Source organism: Elgaria multicarinata, chromosome 7, assembly GCF_023053635.1.
Source record: "Elgaria multicarinata webbii isolate HBS135686 ecotype San Diego chromosome 7, rElgMul1.1.pri, whole genome shotgun sequence".
Classification (NCBI taxonomy): domain Eukaryota; kingdom Metazoa; phylum Chordata; class Lepidosauria; order Squamata; family Anguidae; genus Elgaria; species Elgaria multicarinata.
The window spans coordinates 16,372,259-16,397,420 of record NC_086177.1 but is presented as its reverse complement, the minus strand read 5'-3'; the positions used below and the strand labels follow the sequence as shown (position 1 = coordinate 16,397,420).

Below are 25,162 nucleotides of genomic sequence, written 5' to 3'. Positions count from 1 at the left end.
TGTTTTAAAAAACAAAACCTTAAACGTGAGACAGCCTTTCAAATAACAAATGGGGCTAAAGCATTGTGATACCAATTCAGCTCGTGGTAGTCCTGGCTAAGTTCCACTGAAAGCAATGGGAGTTGTCATCACTACTTTCTTACATTGATTTCAATGGCACATGGTCCCGATTTATTGTAACGAAATCAGAACCCATGACATTTAAAGCCAATGACAAACGGGAACTTTGGTTCTTTGCCTTCTGGATTCTGAACTCTAGATACACAAACGCATCTCCTAGCCATCGAAGGTTAGAGAGCTGTGTTTTTAAAATAATAAATGCTGGCATTTTGAAGTTTTCAGCAAGGCCACTAAAAGGTGCGTTGAGGACCCAATGTAGATGCTAAGCTCTATGTTTCCTAGCTCTGGCACAAAGAAGGCAGAGTTGCCATAGATGGGCAGTCCGTGGGCATGTACGTACAAACATTTCAAACACATTGCTTTCACCAATGAGGGTGAGGAGTCCCTTCAGAAGAAGGCGGGATTGGTGTGCTCTATAATGCAGCGCTTGCAATGGCGTTTGACAAACCGGAGAGCTTCCACCGAGATCTCGCAGTCCTGCACATTCAGCATCTGCAGGTCAAAGCAGTTGGCTGCGACAATCTGCAGGCCTTGCCCGGTGATGCTCTCGCACGACTTCAGGCTCAGCCGCTTCAAGTTGAAGCAGTTCAGAGCCAGAAACTCCAAGCCGGCGTCAGAGACCAGCGGGCATTTCCCAATGTCTAGCGACTTGAGTTTTGTGCAATTTTTGGCAAGGTACTCTGCTCCATGGTCCGTGATGCCCTCACAGCCCCGCGCGTTGAGGTAGCGCAACTTGCTGCAGTACTTGGTGATGTAACGGATGCCCACGTCGGTGATGCGGGCGCAGTGGGCGATGCTGAGGTACCGCAAGCGGGACTCCAGCTTGGCGATCTCCCGCAGGCCGAAGTCGCTGACAAATCGGCAGTCGCTCACGCTCAGCTCCCGGATGGTCGTGCAGTAAATCATCAGGTATCGGAGGCCTTCGTCGGTGATGCGGATGCAGCGACGCAGGTAGAGGTGCGTCAACTGAGTGCAGTGGGCGGCAATGGTGTGCAGCCCTTCATCCTCAAGGACAAAGCAGTCACTCATGTCCAGGTAGCGGATAGAAATCTGTTTCCCGTGTAACGGAGACAATTTGATGGAAGCTTCACGGGTTAAACTGATGCAAGTCACTTTGGAGCAACCTAAATGGGGTGGGTGGGGGAGGAGAAGGAACAAAACAGTTAACAACCAATTGCAGTTCTGCATCCATAAGACAGTCCGTTTCCCCTTGAAGAAAATGAGCTTAGTGCTGTGGGAACTTCTATGCTAGGAATTCGGGGGGAGGATGCAGAGGGGCCCAACCACTCAGCCCTGGGATGCAGGACTCCGCTGTAAATTCGATGGCTCACACCAGGAATGGCCAAGTTGGGGCTTGTGAGCCTGAACCACCATGCACAGCTCTCTCTTTTTTATGTGGCCTCTGGCAGCCGTACCAAATTTGAATCAAGGCACAGGAAGAATATTGGCCCATGTTTTCTCACTTTGTAAAGAAAACAAGAAGGCCTTCAGGTCATACAAAACACATTTTTCACACTTTAAGGTTACCTGCCTTGTTTATTTACAGGTAACATGCAAGTTGTATCTAAGCTTGTTGGATGTTTACCTATATGTAGGTCAGGCTGTGTGCTCTGTAACTGCTAAGGGCTTTTGGTGAGATGGCCCCAACTTTGGCATGGAGGCGGACCATTTGCGAGGGATCAGTTTGGATGGCAAAATACACTCCCGCCCTGGACTTCTGTATGGAGAACTGACTGGCCCCCAGAACTATCAGAATTGTCTTAGAATTCCACCTTAAAAACTAAAGGAGGGAAGACCTGATTCACATGCTTATGCACAGGCCCCTTGAGAGGTCCAGATGCCAGTTAGGAAGAATGATCCCCTCAGAGGCAATCTCTCTGGCAGCAGATGGGGCCACAGCCACCCTACGCACAGGCCCTCTCATTGTCCCCATGCCTCTTCTCTCTTAAAAATCTCAAGAAAGAAAAAGAGAGAAACACAGTGTGGAGTGGCAACGGTGGTGATATTAAATCGAAATATCAAGCGAAAGTGTGTGTGGCTGGTGGTGATATTAAATTCTTTCTTTTTCCTCATACACAGGTACACACACACTCATTCCATTCTCTCACCCCTCTTTCATCTCTCTCTCTCTCTCTCTCTCACACACACACACACACACACACACACACTCCCTCCTTTCCTTCCCCCATTCTCTCTGCCACTGTAGTTTTGCCTCTCCATCACCACCACCACCAGGAATTGTCGGGTACCTCCAGCCCACAGCAATCCAGCAAACAGGAGAGAGGCTAGGAGGCAGGCAGGTGGACAAACAAGCGTGACAGCCCAACAACAGAGTGTGTTGGCTAGAGCTCCTTTCAGAAGGACACAAAGGGTCTTTCTACACCTTCCGGCGTTCAAGGAGGGAAGGGGGAGGCTCTCGCAATATCCTGATTGTGAGAGCTTACCCCAGCTTACACATGAGGTGAGCGATGTCCTGGGAGGAAGCAGGGATGTCGCAGGTGCCTCTCTCTCTCTCTCTCTTTTTAAAGCAGCAGGGCCAGTCATGGAAGAGCGAGGCCCTGCTCCATCGAAACTAAGTTTTCATTTAAAACAACAACAACCTGAAATCAACCCCCCCAACCCCCCCTGCCATCCCAGGGGTGGTGAAATTGCTGACACCCCCTCCCCGATAGGCACAGAGCTGCACCACATGGCTCTTTGCCCATTTCTGGTGCTGTGCTTACTCACAAGTAAACGCAGCACCAAGCAGGACAGGTGTCCACACTTCCCGCAGTCTTGGGACAATCCTGAGACCATGGGAAGAATCGGGTTCTCCCAGGGTTTATTTATCCCTGGGAAAACCATTGCCCACCCCCCTGCCCTTGGGAGTCCCTGGGAGTCATTTGGATGCACAGGGACTTAGCTGTGACCAGCCCAGACTAGTGGGCTGGTGTACAAACGTCCTAAGCTTCTCTAGGTGTTGTGCTCCATCACTGGGCCTCCAAGCTCGCACACACACTTGCCTGCTAGTCTCTGTCTTGTTTTCCTTGTGGCATGTGGTCCAAGGGCTTCGCAGCTGTAACCTAAAGGCTTCTGCGCAGGTTGTATGGCTTGCAATCTACACACTGGGCCTCTGAGGCAATAGCAGAGGGCTAGAAGGAGAACCTGATCCATGCTGTGTAGGCTGAAATGTGGCATGACTTTGAGCAAGCCTTAGCAGGAGGGTAGCTCAGCAGAATACCACCTATTAGGGGAGTCCCGATCCCTGACAAGAGAGTCAGATACATACCCACCATATTTGAATACGAAGGGGTTTTGTCTGGGGTTTAAAGTGCAATGACGTTTTCCTGTGGCTGCAACCATTTTTCCTGTCCCAAATAATAAAGATGTAAGAACAGGCATACTGAGATTTTTCCACAGAGGAAATGTAAAGGATTTGAAATGGAAGGAGAAAGTTTCAAATGAGCTGAAAGAACTTTGGCCAGCCAGTGAGATAATGGTTTGCAGTCAAGTTCACATACACGGGAAGACTTCCCAGGACTGAAAGTTGTGGTTAAGGGTGGGGGGAATTGTGTGTGAGAGAGAGGAAACCTAAATGCTAACTTCTGTGTGGTTTTGATATGAAGATATTATTTCTAGGATGGATTATTGAAGGGAACCAAGACTAGACTTGCAAATCAAAACCCTGACTCAAATTAAACCCGGGGAAGCTTTCTAAATGTCAAGTTCCCATGGCAATACTGCTAAAATTCCTTTTTTTTAAAATAGGAATCCCTACATTGTAATATACATCGGGAGCACTGAAGCCAGTTAGGGGAAGTGTGAAGGGTGGGTTCCAATGCATGGGTACAAACACACATGTACCTAGAACGCGTGCGTGTGTGCACGCACATACACGGGCATACAAGGCCACATATGTACTGAGCTGAAAACACACTCACCCACACATTTTCAATGACCTGTATGTGAATATGAACTCCAAACATTCTGCACTCACTTTCACTCTCCTAGCGATTCCTTCTCTCTAATACTCATTCACTGAAAAGCTCTGTCAGCAGAACATATGGATTTGCTCATTCAGCAGAATCCTCACACAATCAGTAATTCACCTTATAACTCTGCTCCAAAAGAGGTGGGGGGAAACGTGCACACAGATCTGACTTTTTCACTTGCCCACCTGGGGGATCCCTCTATCTGCTTCCAGTCCACATAGTGGGAAGGCAACATAAAATGTTAAGGCATTCTCTCTCTTCCTCTTTCAGTGCCACTCCTGATGAATCCATACAACCATTTTTCTCTTGTGTGGACTCACTGGCAGTTCTCAGGGTGTGTGTTTTCTCATCATTGTTGTAATATCTATTAAAACCCTAACTTCCCTGGATGATGTGAGATCTGCAAACTTCAAAAGCCAGGTTTGCCAGAAGGGTGATGGCTAGGAAACTCTACATGCACTCAGCCCTTCACAAGATCCTGCTACATGCAGCTCTCATCAGGCGATGGTGGTGGAGGGAGGAGAATCACTGCATTTTGGATAAAATAGAGTACTATGAATACGCTTTGAGATCAGCTAACTGTGTACACTGGCATATGAGGAAAACCCTCATGTGTGATGATCATGGAAATATGTGATTTGCTGGGAGTACATTCAGGAATCTACTCCCAACCACATCTACTTAGGGCACCTAATGTGATCTTCATACCTAACGGTATATACTAGTGTACACGATTTTCCTACTCCAGTGTATACATTTGTAAGGGGAAACGTTGGGTATAAAGTGGCTTTGAAATGAAGACCAGCAGGGTGAGAAGGTGAGCATAAGTTCCTGCAGGCTCTAAGGATCTTGTGCTTGTTCCTTTCTCCTCCTCCCAGTCTTCTCCCACTAATGCCTGCAGTTCTTCATTCCTCCTGGCTTTTGTCTAGAACTATATTCTTGCCTTTGGACCACCGACTAAACAGTCACAAGGAACTACTGGTTTGCGGATCAATTGTGTACAGATGCTGCTATACATTCCTTGATTCTTCCTACACTGTAATATGGCAATGCATTGGGCTCAGAGCAGACAACTGAGATTGGTCTGTCAAGTTGCGTTAAGCATAATTCAGAGGATGTGCAGATTTCCTGGTTCAGACATTCTCCCCAGCAGAGGGCAGTATTGTTCACACGATTTAGCACAGACGTTTGGAATGTTTGAGAATGAATTCCAGAGGGCCGTCTGCCTTAGGTCTGTTGTAGCAAACACAACAAAGAGCCCTGTGGCAACTTACAGACTAACAATTTATTGTGGTTGGATGCAGTCTCAGACAGAGCACAGGGGCTAGATGATAAACGCTTACCCTTTGCAGCTGTTGCCTAGCTGCTGCTGTTTGAACAGTCTCTGCAATAAGAGGAAAGGACCCCAGAAGTGTCTGCCCCTAGACTATTCCTAGGAGGCACTGCCTTCTACTTCTGGGTTGGAGAAAGACCCTGTTCCTTAGTGTAATCTATCTCCAACCAAGGCTGGACAGGTCTCTTTAAATGCAGGCCAAACATATATCTGCCAAGTGAGGATAAGGTCTTATGTTGCTGACAAAGCGGGCTCTAGTCATGGAAGTTATGACTCTTTGTTGGTTTTGAATATCTGAGGTAATTTCTGGGAGTCCAGATTTCCACTGGATCAACTGCCCTGGTGGAAGTGGACTTCCCTGCCCCTCCTCCTCATGGCAGGTCCTCCAACCCCCTGAAAACACCTCACAAGAGAGTCAGGCGACCCTGCTGAATGGGATGAGCTGTGGTGTGTGGGACAACCCCCAACATCAGGCAAATAGACCTTCTGCAAGCAGAGCCCTTTCTCTTGTGGAAGGCAGATCTTGGACCCAAACCTATCACGATTCTACTTGTAAAGGCAGGAAGGACCAAAAAACAAAACAACAACAACAACAACAACAACAACAACAACAAAACAAAAAAAGGAAACCCTGACCTATGCACAAGGTAATTTGGAGAGATCAGCGTTAGCCTTGTGTGTGTGTTTTATAGAGAACAGCAGTATTAAATGAAAAGATGTGCATCAGTTACAGAATGAAAAAGCGTTAATATTGGGATTCTGCTAGGGTGACCACAACTTTAATTGTTGTGGTGAAGAGGGAATTTCACCAGGTGCTGCATACATACCAATGACATCTGCTGGAATTCCCTTTTCAATACAACTGCTAGAAATACAGGAGCCATGTCCTCCTTTTCATATGGTCACCCTAGATTTTGCTTTAAAGTATTGAGAGGATTTTCCCAGTTAAAATCCACATGCCTTAACAAAAACACCTCAACACAAGTTTAAACATAGATTCCCCCCCTGCCTCACCTGATACATCCAAGTGCTCCAGGTTTGGACACAGTGACACCACATCAAACACTGCCTCGTTGGAAATATTGTAGCAACCTGACACCTCCAACTGTCTCAGTTCTGGGCAGCATTGAGCAATGGTATAGAGTCCTCTGTCTGTGAGCCGCCTGCAGCCACTAACAATTACTGTCTCCAACATGAGACAGACGTTCGGGGTGTCCTGGCAAAGTCGCCGAGTCAGCACCTTCAGAGCCCGGTCCACATTGACTGTTTCGCCCATCAGGCGAATAGTCCTCCAAAGCCGCGGGTCCCAAGCGAGATTATACCAGCGGCGGCACACGCGGGCACAACGGCACAGCTGGTTGGTGGGCAAAAAAGAGAAGACCTGGATCATTGAATGGTCTGTGAGCCGGTTGATATTCGCCTGTTCCTTCTGAAGCCGGGAGGCCGACCGGATGAGAGGATGGGTGAGGCGGGTTGGAGGAGGCGAGTGAACCATCGCAATGGTCTCCCCAGTGATGGAAGAGGAAGATGTGGAAGATCCTCTGCCATTCTGCAAACTATTTGAGTTGGGCGGGCATATTAAGGCTGGGCTGGGCGTGCTGAGGGTGCGCATGCTCAGGTCGGAATCTGGAAAGAAACCAAAGCACAGACTGATGATGGCGGAACCCACATTCTGCAATAATACGAGGTCTTCACAAGCCTTCTGACAGGAACGTTAAATGCATAAAAAACAAATTCAGCCCCAGTTTACAATGGCATTGATCAAGGCCAGACATCAGCTCCCATGTACAGATGTGGAGGCCCTGGAAAAAATTGGGGGGAAACATTTCCCCCCACTCTTTTCCGAGGAACATTTTTGTTTTTGTTTTTCTGAAAGATGGGAAAAACCGAACAGCATTAGATTCTGAAATATTTTCTTTGAGAATTAAGAGAAAGTATTTATATGTTTACTTCCCCCAAAAGTGATTTCTAAAAACTATGTAATAACATTTTTATAGAAAGACTAGAGACGTAACATGTCTGGAAATAATGAAGCTGTGGGGGAAAATGTTTGTTTAATCCTCTCTGTAAGAATCCCAGAATAGTTATTTCTTTCATTCCTTATTAAAATTATTGATCTGAAGTATATTTTACTAACAGAGATTTATGCTCACTTTCCCAACATGTGAGTAGAGTGCATTCTGGACAGTAAATGTGTATGAATTTTAAACCTAAGAATTTTAAGATGTTGTACAGCACCATGTACATTGATGGTGCTATATAAATAAATAAATAAATAAATAAATAATAATAATAATTGTGATTGTTATTTTAATATTGTATTGGTTTTATATGCTCTTTTAACTAATTTTATGTATTATATTTTATTTAGTGTTGTTCCCTGCTTTGATCCAGATGTAGCATCAGAAGGACACCTAGGACAAAAACAAAGAACCCCCCCTTGCACTCATTTGTCTGAAATTTTGCAGGTTTCATCGCTTCACAATCATCATCATCATCATTTTATTTGTTACCCGCCTCTCCCTCCAGATTGAGGTGGGGTACAGCACAAATGCAAATGCCATAAAATACATATAATTAAAACATTTCAAACTAATACATTAATAATAATGAATTTATTTGAGAACCATTCTGCCTGAACATTCCATCCAATTCTATCAAACAGCAAAAAAGCTAACAGTCATTTGCTGATTGCCAATAATATTCAATGGGAATTTAGATTCAGCCCCTGATTTAAATCAAGTGGCCTCCAAATTGGTCAGAGGCGAATTGGGCTGTTTTATGAATTGGGGTCTTAACCAAATCTTGTGGCTGGTGCACACCCCTACTGTGCTAAAGTCTGTAGTAGAGACCGAACCTGAGATCTTAGCCACAGTCCCATAACCCTTTTCCACGCGTGAAGTTTTTTCATCTGACATCGCTTCAAGCAAGCAGAAAACTTAAAGCAGAAAATTGGGCGAGGTTTCCTTCTAAACCTCGTAATCAGATCTTGGCAAAGAAGCATGGAAAAGGTAGGGTCAATAGTGACAGACGCTGGCAGTGCGTCGGTCATGACAAAGTAAAAGGTCAAATCTTTGAGGAAGGGTTAACCCTTTTACCTTGTGGCGACTGAGGCACCGTTTCCCAAGCATTTGCAATCTTTTCACACCAGGCCCTCTTTTGTATCTGGTCACTCTAGTATAGCTCCTGCACCTTTCACTGTTGCGGTGAAGGGGGAAATTCACCAGGTTCTCCATATATACAAATGACACCTGCTGAAATTCCCTTTTCTATGCAACTGTTAAAGATACAGGAGCCCTGTCCCCCTTTTCATATGGTCACCCTAGTAAAAATGACCCCAAAAGGAGGTTAATTTTGAATGAACTAGAGATGATCTAGTGTGATTGTTTTCACTGTTCTGGTGGCACCCTTTGAACCTTATAAATGATTTCTCAACAAGAAGGTCAGTGATGGCTGACAAACGTCTCTGAAAGACAGCTTGCTCACTATGACTGTTCTTGCGCTGCACATACCCACCAGCTGGCCTTAAGCCAGTCACTCGTGCTTCAATCATGGCCCTGCCACCTCTCTCCAAAAAGTGGGGATAATCATACTAGCCTGTTTGAAGCCCTGTTGTAAGAATGTATGCAAAGAACTTCTAACACTTGGTATTTGTAATATAAATTGTCTGCATTGCAGATCCTGAGCAAGACCGAGATGAGCTCCGAGGTCCCTTTCAACTCTTACGATTCTTTCATGTAATCTGCCCAGAGAAACAATTCTATAATGATTAATATTAAATGAATAAATAAAAATTATACGTTGCATACCCGAATAATGAGGAAAGCAGAAGGAAACATTGCTGTTTAGCGTAAAGCAGTAATATATCCATTTCCGAGAGAACCCTTGCAGGGATGGAGTGCTCCAATACAAAGCCCTATATGGCTCGGGTCCAGGTTATTTGAAAGACCGTATTCTCCCTTATGAGCCTGCCTGTGCTTTGAGATCTTCTGGAGAAGCCCTTCTTTCAGTCCCAACATCTTCACAGGCGCGCTTGGTGGGAACATGGCAGAGGGACTTCTCGGTGGCTGCTCCAGTGCTCTGGAACTCTCTTCCCAGGGAAGCTAAGCTGACTCCCTCCTTGATGGGCTTTCGGAGGCAGGCTAAAACTTTTTTGTTCCAGCAGGCCTTTGGAGAATAATTTGGCCCTTCATCTATGTTAATGTCTTATAATTTTGTTGTGTATTTTAAACTGTTTCTCCCCCCACCAATGTATGTTTTAAACTTTGTAAGGCCGCCTTGAGGCCCAGCATTGGGCAAAAGGCGGGATACTACTACTACTACTACTACTACTACTACTACTAACTGCCATCTTGGCCCTGTGGGGAAGAAGAAGGACCGAGGGGACAGGAGCAGGCAGAAGTAACATCGGGGCCTGCTCCTGCTGGACTCTCTCTCTCTCTCTCTCTTTCTTTCTCTCTCCTCCCTCCCTCCCTCCCTCCTTGACTCCTTTTCCTTGTGTGTCATGTCTTTATTAGATTGTAAGCCTGAGGGCAGGGACTGTCTTTTTTCCTAAGTGTAAGCCGCTCCGAGAGCCTTTTTTGGCTGAGGAGCGGGGTATAAGTATGGTAAATAAATAAATAAATAAATACTACTACTACTACTACTACTAATAATAATAATACACACAGAAAGCTTTCCTCATCCATGAACAGAGAGAAAGGTGTAGATCTGCCTCCTTCTCCATTGAAGCGAATGGGGAAAGCACCAACATTTCTTTTACTGAACCTTTGAAACATAAATGAACTGCCATGCTGGATCAGACCAAGGGTCCATCTAGTCTAGCACTCTGTTTACACAGTGGCCAACCAGCCATCGGCCAGGGACCCACAAGCAGGACACGGTGCAACAGTAACCTCTCTATTATTATTATTATTATTATTATTATTATTATTATTATTATTTATTTATTTATTTATTTATATAGCACCATCAATGTACATGGTGCTGTACAGATTACACAGTAAATAGCAAGACCCTGCCGCATAGGCTTACAATCTAATAAAGTTGTAGTAAACAATAAGGAGGGAAAGAGAATGCAAACAGGCACAGGGAAGTGTAAACAGGCACCGGGTAGGGTGAGGCTAACAGTATAGAGTCAGAACAAACTCAATATTTAAAAGCTATAGGGAAAAGAAAAGTTTTTAGCTGAGTTTTAAAAGCTGTGATTGAGTTGGTAGTTCTCAAGTGTTCTGGAAGAGCGTTCCAGGCGTAAGGGGCAGCAGAAGAAAAAGGATGAAGCCGAGTAAGGGAAGTGGAGGTCCTTGGGCAGGCGAGAAGCATGGCATCAGAGGAGCGGAGAGCACGAGCGGGGCAATAGTGTGAGATGAGAGAGGAGAGATAGGCAGGAGCTAGACCGTGAAAAGCTTTGAAGGTCAGCAGGAGAAGTTTATATTGGATTCTGGAGTGAATTGGAAGCCAATGAAGGGATTTCAGAAGTGGAGTGACATGGTCAGAGCGATGGGCCAAGAAGATGATCTTAGCGGCAGAGTGGTGGACAGAGACCAGCGGACTGATGTGAGACGAGGGAAGGCCAGAGAGAAGAAGGTTGCAGTAGTCCAACCGAGAGATAACCAGTGCGTGAACGAGAGTCTTGGCAGAAGAGACAGACAAAAATGGTCGAATCCTGGCAATATTATACAGGAAGAAACGACAGGATTTAGCTACTGCCTCGATATGGGGAATAAAGGAGAGCGAGGAATCAAATATAAAGCCAAGACTACGAGCTTCCTTGACCGGAGTAAGTGTGACATCGTTGACAGTAAGAGAGAATGAGAGGTGAGGAGAAGGTTTAGGAGGAAAAACAAGCAGTTCAGTTTTTGCCATATTAAGTTTCAAACGACGATGAAGCAGCCAGGCTGAGATATCTGAAAGACATGCCGAGATACGATCGTGGACATCAGGAGAAAGTTCCGGAGATGAGAGATATAATTGTGTATCATCGGCATACAGGTGATATTGGAGGCCATGAGATTGAATAAGCTTACCCAAGGGCAGCATGTATAAAGAAAACAGCAACGGGCCAAGCACCGAGCCTTGCGGAACCCCTACTGAAAGGGGAAAAGAGGAGGACGAGCTGCCGTTAGCCGACACGCTGAAAGAGCGACCCTCTAGACAGGAGGTGAACCAGTTATAGCCAGAGCCACAGAGTCCAAGGTCATGGAGGGAATCTAAGAGAAGATCGTGATCAACCGTGTCAAAGGCCGCAGTTAGATCAAGGAGAATACTCTCCCACCCATGTTCCCCAGCAACTGGTGTATATAGGCTTACTGCCTCTGATACTGGAGGTAGCACATAGCCATCATGACTAGTAGCCATTGAGAGCCTTCTCCTCTAGGAAAATATATATCCCCAGCATTTAATTCCTGCAAATGTCTCAAAATGCTTCTCTGCAGTATATACTAAAATCTACTTGCTGATTTACAGTTATGAGAAAAAGGAGAGCTTTAATGATAGTGTGGTATCTGTAAAGTATAGCAGGGAGGCAATTTAAGATTGCCATGTGAACATCAAACATTATTTCCCACCAAACTATGTAATTGGCTGTTTTAAACAGACACTTAATTGCAACACTTGTTTAAAATCCTGGAATGTGTGTTTATATTATGCTGGCCCTAGGGACTCAAAATTTTAAAAAGATGGCCATTACTGTTCCCTATTTGATTATCAATGCTTTTGTGCATGATGACTGTAATGATAGTTTCCTTCCAATTCTCACGATTGTTTGTTGACATTGAAACAAGACTGATGTGAGCAGTGGTTGCTTGATGACGGCTGCATGTTTGTGCAGTATTGCATAAGCCATCGTCCCTCAGTACCAGATGTGAAGAGCTTTAGCACTATAATGAAGCAAAGGGGTTCCATGTATAAACTGATACACTGTTGAATTATATCTCCTACCAGACAGCCCTTTAATCCCAAGCATCTGGTAACCCTGGTCCCCATTTTCAGGAGCAGTGGCTGAACTGGAAGGATGGAGGGAGAATTTTCCCTCCTCTTTCCTGACCCTCAAATCTTCAACTAAGCAGCTTTGATGGCAACTGTAGTGACTGGCTCACTTCTTCCTTCCTAAGAACAGATGAAGAGTCGTACTCAATCAGATCAATGATATTTCTAATCCAGCACCCTTTCTCCTTACAGCAGCCAACCCAATGCCTATGGAAAGTCCACGACCAGGACGTGAGGGCAATAGCACCCTCCTGCTGGTTTCCCCCAGCAACTGGTATTCAGAGGCCTGTGATACTGGAGATAATATACCAAGGATCAGTAGCAGAATTCCTCTACCTTCTGGCCATGTTGAACATTCGTGTGCCAAAGGACATGAACTCTGAAAGCTCCATTGGACCAGAAGAACGAAGCTGTCTTCAATATACACAATGGAATGACAGATCAGACTGGAGTACAACATGTGAACAAAGACCTCAAATTCTTTTGTAGAAATCTGGAAATCATTTCTCCCTTGGCCAGTTTTGTCCCTTGCCACTTGGCAAGAAAGATTTTTGCTTCCCGTATTTTGAATAGAACTAAAAATACCACAGTTGCCTTTGTTTAACAAACACAAAGCAGCAATCGGCATACGTTACATCTGCCAAGACATTTTTGGTTTTGCATCAGCATCTTTCGCTGGTGCCAGCACAGCAACTCTGCAAAGAGTTTGTCATTGCCACAAAGTCGCTTGGAAGGAGCGGCGGGGAGAGGGACACACCGACATCATTCAAATACTAACAATGACAATGTGTTTACACATACAGTATGTTTGAGCTAAGATAAATACACATTGCTGCAGAGGTGTGTGTGCCGGATCTTGCGGGGGAACTCTGCTCCCCCATGTTCATTCCTCAAAAGCATGCACATGTGTAACCCCCAAACAGAATACAGATTGCCTCTTCCTCTTTGCCTCTTCCCCCATGCTTCACTCTGCCTCTCACCCCGCTCCATTCCCTTTTGGTTTTGCATTCTAAACATGTTTATATAGAAGCATGTTTGTCTCCTCAAATGTCTGTTTGGTACTTTATTATTACTTCTAAAAGTTAAACACTGTTTATTTACTGCTCCAAGAAAGAGAAAAGTGACCGACACAAGGATGGCTGCCAACTTGGATGGCTTTAAAAAGAGATTATAGACAAATTCATGGAGGAGGAGGCTATCAAGGGTGACTAGCCATGATGGCTATGTATTACCACCACTATCAGAGACAGTACGCCTCTGATACCAGTCACCGGGGAATGACAGCCGGAGAGAGCTATTCCCATGTTTGTGGGCTTTCTCTGGGGAAAAAAGGTTGGCCACTGTGGGAACAGAATGCTGCCCTAGGCAGGACTTTGGTCTGATCTAGCAGGGATAGTCTTATGTTCTCCGGTCAATCCAGGGGAGAAGATAGTATGTAAGTACAAACTGCTGAACTGCAGTTTCACTGCAGGTAGTTCATTGTTAAAATTCTGGCTGACTCTACATATGCTCTGTTGCAGTTCTCCGCTTCTGCTTCATAGCTATTCTCTCCCATGTGTATGTGCCTTGGCTGCCAATGTCTGTGTTGCAGAGCATTATGGGGTGGGGTGGAGGGTGGGATTAAATAACTCTTTGTCTATGTCTGAGTTGAAGTGACAGAATGTCAGGGATGAAGCAAATGCTGCCAGCCTTTCTGCCTTGGCTGGAAGTCTGCCAACATTTAAAATATGGCCTCGGTGAAAATTTAAAATATGGCCTCTGCGAAAACTTCGTTGAGCTCCTGCAATATATAGCAAATTTCACCATCTGGAAATACAAAGATGGCTGTCAAAACTGGTGATACAGATTTTAGGACATGCTTCTTAGGACGCATGTAAAAATGGAGTGCAGTCAGAATGACCAAGGTAAACCACCTCTAGCTCTGGTATTTTATCATTTTTGATTTTGCATTTTAAACATGTTTACATGGAAGAAAGCCCCACAAAGTACAATAGGGTTTATTTTCCGGTATGTATACATGTAGAGGTAGTATGGTGTAGGAGAGCCAATGTGGTGTCATGGGTAGAGTGTTGGATTGGGACTCGGGAGATCCGAGTTCTAGTCCCCACCCCACCATGAAGCTATTGGGTGACTTTGGGCCACTGATTCTCTGCCCAACCTACCTCACAGGGTTGTTGTGTGGAAAAAATGGAGAGGAGAAGGAAAAAGGTGGGATATAAATGTTATATATCTATATATCTGTGCATATATTGAATTGGATCTGGACTGCTTAAGGTAGAGCCATTAAAATCAATGGGACTTGTGAGCCATGACTATCTTGTCCCATTGATTTCATTGGGTCTACTCTAAGCATAACTATGGGCTCACCTAAACCAAGAAGAATATTCCACTATGAAAGCGGTATATAAAAGGCAGGAGCCACACTACTGCTTTATAGTGGTATTGAAGTGCACTGACAACTGTTGGGGCCCAGTGACACATCTACACCAAGCAGGATATAACACCATGAAAGTGGTATGAAAGCAGTATATAGTATATTTCATGGCCCCCAACAGTTGTCAGTGCACTTCAATACCTCTATAAAGCAGTAGTGTGGCTCCTGCCTTTTAGATACCACTTTCATACCGCTTTCATAATACAATATCCTGCTTGGTGTAGAGCCCTATGTCTAGATCCAACCCATTCATTTATTTTTAATATTCAACCTGTAAGTCATCTTGGGGTTCCATTGTGAAAGAGGGCGCTAGAAATACCTCAAATAAAATTAATAACAATTTCTGTTATCTTTTGGGTTCATCCACAAAGAATATACCTCTGACAAGTCAATGGAAGGGGAAGGGGAGTTTCCTACACCCCTTAGAATAGCAACATCCATATTAAAGATTAAACTTTTTAGGGTATCAGTTCTTTATTCAGATCATCACACCTCCTGCTTCGGTTCTTTTGCTTATCAGCTGTACAGAGAAAGAAAGAAAACTGGAAAACACAAACCCTGACTGATACAATGAGATGTTTGATATACAAACAATCCAGCTTACAGTATACTTATGTGTGGCTGCCTCTTGCTGCCTCTTACTTTGCTCTCAGTTGCACTACCAGCCACACCAACTTCCCCTTGAAAAGTCTGGAGCTGTTTCTTTTGTGCTATAAATATATAGAGTGAAATCACTGAGAATGTAAACTTGGCATAACATCCAAATCGTACAAGAAAACAATTGAGGGACTTGTGGAGTCAAGCTCTTTTATGGGATGCAACTCCATCCTTCACTAGCCCACCCTTTTCTCGTAAGTGTATAAACTCTTGGTCTTAAAAAACGAGGACCCTACATTTACGAGAGCAATTAGCCTTTGTTTAGAAATGCTTATTTGTCTGTCTCCTATAGTTTTAGTGTTTTCCACCCCCTTTTCTTTGCCTAAAGCAAACAATTCAGTGTTTGGATTTTTTAATTGTAAGCTGGCCACAACCAATGTCTGCTTCATGTATGGAAATCTCTTTAAAATCCAAAATGATTTTGGAGATATTGAATTTTCATGAGACCTGGAATGCCAACTTTACGAGGAGAGACTATAAGAGAACATATGTTTCTGACTCAGCCATATGCAAAGGTTTTGTTTGTAGCTTCATTGGAATAAGGAAGGAAGGATTCCCTCTGAGAGATAAGCAATCTGACACGGAGCCCTGTGTGGGTTCCAATGCACAAATGGAGCTCCTGCGTAAATAGGCTGCTCCTGAGATTCCACTGAATTCATAGGGTTTGATTTTTACACTCAAACCTCCATGTTCTACAATGAAGAATAGTTTATCAAACACATAAGTGACACGAAAACCAAAAGTATCTACCTGTTTCTCGTGCAAATCCTAGCCACTGATTCATCTTCTTCCTTGAATAAACTTAAGGACACAACAATGGTCCTACTGGATCACACTGTTCATGACTTCCATCAATCTCTTTCCAACAACATCTAGCCAGATGTCTCTGGGAGCTCAGAAATATTACTAGCCTTTGAGGGAGTGCAGAGTTGGCCACACTGCAGTATTTAATCATAGGAAATGAGCACTCATTGTAAATGTGCTACTGCTAACTCTGAGGGAAGCAATTCAGTGATTTTTTTCCATGTTGACCTTTAAGGCTGACCTTACTTTATCAGTGCAAAAAAGGTCAGGCCTCCCCTTGACCACAAGAGTTTTGTCAGGTGCTGAGGAAAGCAACTGACAAAACATCAGCATGTTTTGAAGGCATTCCCATGTGGCCTATTTAGAAGCGAGCAGGACAACATGGATTCCTTGCATTGGATAGAAATGTTTGAGTTCTGTGATACACTGCTGGACATTTGCTGAAATGTGCATGTTGTTTCATTTTATTGCTGCTATTTCTTTAAAGCCACTCAGATCTGTTTATGATTTAGAAAAAAGGGGGAACAACTGCCCAGATCAAGTCACAATGTTGCAAACGACTACACCTGTGCTATTCAACAAAGCAGCACAACAGATACTATATACAGATGCACTACAGTAAGCCAGACACAATGTCATTTTTTACTTATATATGACAGCATCAGGCTAAAAGCAGGAGCCCCTATTATAGGGGTGGGCAACTTTATTGGTCCGGGAAGTCAATTTCTAACCCTTCGATTCCAATGGTGTTGTACTCCCGTGCCACTGGAAAACCAGTCATGTTGCCACTGGATTTCGATGGCGAGTTGACAGCAAGGAAGTAGCCACCTTTTCCTTTTACAGCAAGGTACACTGCCCATCAATCTGCCCAAGCAATCTGTCCATCGTTTTGCTCTGATGATGGAAGTAAAAGCATGCATTTGTCTTCTGAACATTTTTTCAGCAACCTAGCTCAATCTAGGCTAGTCATGAAGACATTAATTGTTGTTCTAAATGCAGTATTCTTTACACAAGTGGGTAGCACAGGAATGTAAACCACAACCTATTTAAGAACACTGTACCCTACTCAGACTATAAATATGTTTCTCCTCATGAGACAACTAGACTGTTTCCTTGTATTCTGGGATCCTATTTAAGGGCTACTTTGTGCTCTACATTTTTTAAATGGACATCCGAAAATGTAGTGTGCGAATGAGACAAACAAGTGTTTGGAAACTGGCTGTAGCTCACTGACAAATGTATACCTACTGGCAAACTCGGGTTTGGTGTCACATTGGAATAATTCTTGAGCTCAAATCCAAAATTCAATGCAATGGGAATGACCTCATAAAGCAGCTGCAACATTTCAGTCAATGGAGAAACCCTTTACACACACGGGAGTTCCTGGATCAGGCTGTTCTGTTACATTTGTGCATTGCCATTTGTGCATACTCCCTTATAGACTGATAAAAACTGAAAATATAGTAATAAATGATTATAATAATTTCATTATTATAAATTATAATGAAAATTAAACAAAAAGTAGTAAAGAAACCTTAATGTAAGGCACTATGAATAGGTGGGCATGTAAAGGGTGAACTAAAGAAAGAAAGAAATGCAAACAAAGTTGAAAAGAGGTCTTTAATGCATGAAGACTGGTGAATAGTGTACACAATCAGATTAACAAAGTAATGAATCAAAGCAGCCATGGGCAACATATGGCCCAAGGGCTGCATGAGGGCACCCCCACTTCCCGAAATTGTCATCGTCATCATCATCATCATCATCATCATCATCATGATGTTAAATGGTGTCTAAAGTGGCCATTGTGACTCTTTTTAGTGCTTTTAGTGCTCTGTAAGTACAACAGAGTGTCAAAAGGGTAAAAACTAGATTGCAAACAAAGTAATTTTGACCCTTTCGGCACCCTGTGGTCACTCTAGAAGCCATTTCCCCCTTATTTCTTTGGCACTGCTGCCAGAAGATGTAGTGAAGGCCTCTACAGTTGATGGTTTCGAAACTGGATTAGACAAATTCAAAGAGGATAGTTTTATCAAAGGTTTTTATCCACGATGATAACTAAATGGAGTCTCCAAGTATAAAGCAGCCTTCTCATGCTGACTGTTAAGTTCCCCAGAGGACTATCATTGGAAACAGAAGGTTGGACTAGATGGACCTTGGTTTGATCCAGCAACGCCATTGTTATATTTGTTGGTTGCAGCCTGACCAGGAGATAAGTTTTCTCATGCTCCTAATCTCCATGTGGCTGCAGCAGCATGACAACGCTTAGCTTGACACATAAGCGGAAGCTACAAACGACCGTCTGTACACGTAGTTTGAGCTGCCCTGTGGGACATATTTAAGTGGTGATCACTCATCCATCAAGTCCATTTCCACTCACAGAGCTCTGCAATTTGGGCAGCGTTCAAAATTGCTCACTCAAAGATGGAGTTCAAGAGCAACATTAACAACACTTAAGCTTGGAGGAAAGAAGAGAAAAACAGCGCAACGTGGAAAGGAGCCTCACAGGATCACTCCAGAGCAGACTTAAAGCAATCAATTGGGACTTGGTTATTTGAGAGCCAGCGTACTCTGGAAATAAGAGGACCAGCCAACAGCTCACTACCTCATTTCCAGTTTATGAGTGCTGCTGAAACGGAGCCCACGTGCTCTGTTCCTCCAAATAGCTGAGTCATGTCATCTGGGCTAGTGCTACGGCCAGGCTGATTTATATAATTCTAATTGTTGGTTATTGGAGAATATGATTAAGGTAAAGCAAAACCCTTCATGTTACTTAAGAGGAAACCTGGATGAGGTCACAGAAGAACTTGCTGCTTTAAAAAGGTAACATTGATCAAACTTAGTAATACATGGCCATGATTTACTCTCAAGAATCCTTGCCTGGCCTACTTCCACCTGGCCTGAGTCCGTGTGCATGTGTGTATATGCGCACTTCTAAGCCATTCCCATCCGATCAGCGTTCTGAAAGTATCAGTTGAGAGCCCTGCTGTGCCTTCCTACCTAATAGTTTACAGACAGGGTTGCAGGCCACAGAAGGGCATTCTTAAAGGCTCTGCTGTACTTCATATCTGAAGGGTCTGAAAGGATACTGTGAGCCCAAATTACAACCCCCCTCTGTCTCAAGACTCGCAGACTGCCAGCAGTGTAGTGGGCTTGCATGGTCAATGCATTGGTACTTTGCCATTACCGGGAATGCTCTCATCTGCTTAGCTTGCCCCCACTGCCCCCAGTTGGGCTTCTCTGTTCCCTCTGAACTCCACTACAATCCTTAAGAGTAGCTGCAGGGGGACAGCTTTCCCCCACAACGATCTATAGTTGTGAGTTATCCCTGTTGCAATGCAAAGTATTTTGGTGGTGGCCTGGTGCCAAATGGGCAATTAACATTCAGTCACTCTATAATAAAGATGTGCCCCCGGTAAAGATGAAAACTGCTAGAACTGGTTTGTGGATATGGATCAACACAACTGTCTATATTTTTGGACTCTCCCTGGTGGGCATGGCTCTGGGGACTATGAAAATGAGAGCACACTGACAACAAACGGAGTAGTACAATAAAGGTGCCAAGTCATGTGTCTCAATAATGGAGGTTATTCGTTGCTCAGAAATATCAAATGTACATTTGAAGGTTTTCACTTCTGCTCTCCCAGTTACCAGATCTTTGAAGTAACATCTCTCTCTAAAATCTGGCCTAAATTATTGAACATTAGCTCTTCAAGACAAGGCAACAGCATTGAAAATACAGAAGAGGCAAAAAGGGCTAACTGTACTAAGTCACTTCTTCAGTAACTTTTCTAGCATTGAGAAAGCATCAGGTATAACCCCCCCTCCCAGCACTTTTTAAAGGTTTACCATTAAGACAAATTCTTCCCCCATGAGAGAGGGGGGCACGGGTAATGCCTCCACCCTTCTGGTCTTTCACCTGCTTTCCCACCACCTAACCCTGGGGAGACTTGCATTAACTTTATAGAAATTGTTGTCTGTGGGAGCTGGAGTAATGCCTGGTGGTCAGAGGTTCAGCGACAGTGTTTAGTAGAAAACATATTGTTCTTGAACTATCAGAATCCTAATCTTCATTATTACCATCTCTCTGGTAGAATGAAATAAAGAGGCCCCATCCAACCACTTTCAATAAGTTTCACAGCAGGCCTAAATAAATTCCATTGTGAAGTCACAATGGCAATTGCATCATTGTCCATCTGCCCCCACCCATTCTAAACAGATTCAATAATATCTTCTACACAATAAAGATCCAATTTAAGAACTTGCTAAGAACAAGCTCTTAATTAACATCTTAAAACCACAACTGTACAAAAAGCCCCAACAAACATTTCTTCAGTGCTACGCTGGTCTGTTTCCCTCCTACTTTTAAAAAAACCTTATTCAGACTTCTAAAGTTATTTAAAACTTCCAATTGGTGTCCCTGTGCTGATGGAAAGCTCTCTGACCCAGTGGGGGATTCTGCCAATGGAAAGGAAAAGCAAGCAATTTTATTGATTCTCCTTCTTCCTGCAACTCCTACTCCCAAATCTGCTCTAGAGGGTTGGGGAAATCCTTTGGAATAGTATGGAAGGTGGTATGGGGGGATAAATCGGGGGGGGGGATAAATCACCTCCTTCCTGTTTTGCTGATGGAAGCCTTTTCTAGATCAGAAAGCCTTCCGTATAAAGAAGGACACCACTGGATACAACCCTTAGTTTGGGTTTTGATATAGTTTTCATCATGTAGAGAGCAACAAGTCAGCCTCCAGTGCAGTAGCCATAAAATAAACAAATGTTTTGGAAATTATTCTTTTTTTAAAAAAAAAAAAATAGGAATCATTTTCTCAAACAGAAGGATGAAAAAAGTTCCAGATATGCTAGGGAACCTCTAGCAAGTAGGGAAGAACAGCTGGTAATTCCGACAAACCAAACTGGCACATTAATAACTTGGGCTGAGCAGACCTGTGCAGAACTCAGCACCTGGAAAGGGGTGGTCGCTTCAACACACGGCCAGCTTGCTTGTGCCTCACCTCACATTGATCACACCAGTGGTCATCACTTTCGGCTGAATTGCACAACTGATTCACATGGTTGACAAGAAGCCACAACGGATGGCAGCACCGATGAATAAAATAAAAGAAGAGAGGAGGGACCTGCCGACAGGTGCTAGGAAATAGTTTAGTATGCCGCGGCCCAAGTGACTGAAGTCTACTCTAGGAGACAACAAAGGCAACATTATCTTCCTAATAAACCATTCCTTTGCACCTGTTGAGGGCCTCAGATGGATGGCAACAACAGCGTGTTCAGGGCTCCACTGCATGTTGTGCAAAGGGGAAAGCGCAGCGGCTGGTGAGAAGTCTGGGATGACAGAACTCTGGCCCATTAATGGCAGTGCTGATGGAGGGAATTATTATTATTATTATTATTATTATTATTATTATTATTATTATTTATATAGCACCATCAATGTACATGGTGCTGTACAGAGTAAAACAGTAAATAGCAAGACCCTGCCGCATAGGCTTACATTCTAATAAAATCATAATAAAACAATAAGGAGGGGAAGAGAATGCAAACAGGCACAGGGTAGGGTAAACAGGCACAGGGTAGGGTAAACAGGCACTGGGTAGGGTAAAACTAACAGTATAAAGTCAGAACAAAATCAAGTTTTAAAAGCTTTAGGAAAAAGAAAAGTTTTTAGCTGAGCTTTAAAAGCTGTGGTTGAACTTGTAGTTCTCAAATGTTCTGGAAGAGCGTTCCAGGCATGAGGGGCAGCAGAAGAAAATGGACGAAGCTGAGCAAGGGAAGTAGAGACCCTTGGGCAGGCGAGAAACATGGCATCAGAGGAGCGAAGAGCACGAGCGGGGCAATAGTTTTTAATAGAATAAAATGGGGCTGAGCTGGGGCTGGGGTGCGCAAGCTTACTTCCACAGAGCTTTACATAACTCACAGTTCTGAGCATGCTTCTCTTCAGCCAAACTCCCAAACTCAGAGGAGAAAGCTCTTGGGGAGAGTGGCAGGTGTCAATGACAGGTGTAGAGTGGGTGGCATTCAAGAGGCAGCTGGACAACCATCTGTCAGTGATGCTTTAGGGTGGATTCCTGCATTGAGCAGGGGGTTGGACTCAATGGCCTTATAGGCCCCTTCCAACTCTACTATTCTATGATTCAATGACTCAGCACTTCTCATCCAAGCACACCTTTTACTGCCAAAACTGGCCCTCCAACACCCCTCTTTCTATGTCCTTGGGGCAGCTCTGTGTCAGTTCCCCCTACAGTTGGCCCTCATTGCCTCAGAAATTTGTCACATTAGGTATTTTCAGTCCTGGGGAAACATATGCAAGTGATTCCCTTACTGGGATATTTATTTATTTATCCATCCCACTCCCACTCCCACCCCCTAGAATCCAAAGTAGCCTAATAATAACAAAGAAAGAAAGAGAAATTAAAACAAAACCCCACCATTATAAAACAAACAAACAAATAAAGAAGGAATAATACAACAGTAAATAATATACTAGCAGCCAGCAGGTTAAAAGGGGGCTCCCCCACCCTAAAAGTGGGCTTCCCCCAACCCCACACAAGAAAGAGGATGAAGAAATTCCACAATCTACTTCCTCCAAAGTCGTCCTGGAAAAGCCATGTCCTGGTGTCAGAAACACATGCAGGTGGTGGCCAGGCAGGGTTCACTCAGGAGGGCAACGCTTAAGGTTGGCACCCCAAACCAAAATGGCCCTGGCTGCCATACCCACCTGCGGCATTGCAGTCAATAAGGGGATGGGGAGGATATGGAGTAGGAATTCTAATGTTGATCAGAGGGCACAGGAAGAAGCGTTAGGGCTTTAAAGGTAAGAACCAGCACCTTGACTTGAGCCAGGAAACAAACAGATGATCAATGAAGATTGAACAATACCAGAGTTACATCTGCCATGTGATCAGGCCCAGACAATAGTTAGCTGCAGTCTTTAGGATCCACTGACATTTCCAGATGCTTTGCAACAGCGGCTCTCTGAAGAATGCATTATAGAAGTGCCGTCTGGAGCTTACTAAGCACGAATGAGCAGAGCCAGGCCTGTCTATTCCAGGAAAGAGTGCAACTAGCACATCACCCCCCAAAAGGCTCATCTATTCAGCATCGCCATTCCTGCATCTAAGAGCAGCACCAGATCGAGGAACACTCGTAAGCTGTGAATCTGCATCGAAGGGGGACTCCATCCTCATCCAAAGCAGGCTAAATACCAGGGGCAGTGTAAATAGTCTGTGGCCGTTGCTAGACCTACCTGATAATCCGGTGGTGAGGAGGGGCCAGCCCGCACTAGAAGTAGTGTGGGCTGTCGCTCCAATCCACACGTCAGACACGGCGAGCTGCAGGAAAGCCCTGTCGCGTCTGCCATTTTGTTTGTAGTGTTAAAGGGATGGGTGCACAGGAGCGCACCAGTGGCAAAGGTAAGTCTTTTTTTTTAAAAAAAAATCATTCTCCCCGCTCCCCCCCTGCCCCAACCTCCTTGTCCCCCCTAGCTCTGATCTCCCTGCCCCCCTGGCTCCGATCTCCCTGCCCTGCCCTGATGACCGCCTGTCTGCCGCTTTTCCTGGCTACTCGCAAGTAATTGCAGTAGCCAGGAAAAGTGGCTTAACAGGCTACACGCTCATGGTCTCATGCTCAGCCCAAGACTGTGGGAAATACTGGGCTACAAGTATAGCCAAATATCCCGGGGCAATGGAGGGTTACCCCTGCCTGACCCCAGGATCCCCTGCATGTCATCTGGATGCACAGGGGCGAGCCCTGGGCTAAACCCTGGTCTAGCAATGGCCTGTGTGACGTGGTCCTGAGTACTGTTGTTTAAGAACACAAGGATGCCTTGCTGGATTTCTCAGTCCAGCATTCATTGCAAGAATCCGAGCAACTAGCGGGCACTCATTGGTCTTCTTGAAATTGGCTCCTGACACCCACTCGCCCCTCAACCACTAGACCTTGGTCTATCATATGGCCACCCTTGTTGCAAACTTTAGAACAGGATTCTGCAACAGATGCTAAATCTGCCCCCTTGAAAGGATGCCACCTGCCTGGGCAGTTAACCTAAAAAAAAAAAAATGATTATCTTCCAAAAGATGCTCTGAACACTCTGAACAGCAAACTACACACAATTCCCCAGATTGGACAACTCTAAAACGGGTGTTCAGTAAAAAAAACAAAATAAAAACAAAACACTAGTTTGAAAAACTGTGGCTTTGAAGGAAGAGTGACAAGCCACAAACAGGAGCTGAATGACAAGAACTATACTCCAGTTGGTCTGTGTCTTTCCTAATTAGTTTAAAGAGTTAGAGTTGATGACTGTCCAAGCATTATTAGCTAAATGAAGTGGAAAGTTAGGAAGGCAATGAATGAAAATAAATAAAAGATAGAAAGTTTTGCATTAGTTGTTTCTTGCTTGCAAGAAACTGCTGTGTAAGCTAGCATTTCCCTCATAGAGCTCCATCACATCAGTGATTTATCGCACCCTCGCCATGCCTGGTATGTGTTTTTGCAGTGCGCTACTCACATGACATTGTCCCTGTCATGTGCTCATCTCACCTCTTCCCCTCCCTTTTCCATCTTATTTTGGAGTGGGGAAAGTCCAGGTTTCCCCTACTTTGTGCACAATAAAGCTGCTCCTCCGCCGTGTGTATTGCTGTCCTTGCGCTATATCGGACCATCCCATTTTTTGTTGGGGGCGTGTGAGTTGAAGGGCGGTCTATCTGATAAAAGAGGAGGGTGGGATGGTTCTCCGCTCAACTGCTCAACAGTGACAGGGAAGGGAGAAAGGATGCCTGAACACCCTGTAGAAAAGGTGAGTGAGGCCCCTGCCGCCGGTTCCCAGGATTCGGTCTCATTCAGCTCT

General features: G+C 44.5%; 1 protein-coding gene across 2 annotated transcripts in view; it reads right to left on the bottom strand.

Annotated features, from left to right (window-relative positions):
* Positions 1–393: 393 nt before the first annotated feature.
* FBXL7 (F-box and leucine rich repeat protein 7) overlaps positions 394–25,162 on the bottom strand; it is a 144,295-nt gene continuing 119,526 nt past the window's right edge. For both annotated transcript variants that reach the window (XM_063129742.1, XM_063129743.1), the window contains 2 exons: positions 6,439–7,050; positions 394–1,244 (listed from right to left, as the gene is read on the bottom strand). In XM_063129742.1, the coding sequence (XP_062985812.1) occupies positions 508–1,244; positions 6,439–7,050 (1,349 nt within the window). In that variant the 3' untranslated portion in view covers positions 394–507. The remainder of the gene's footprint in view (positions 1,245–6,438; positions 7,051–25,162) is intronic.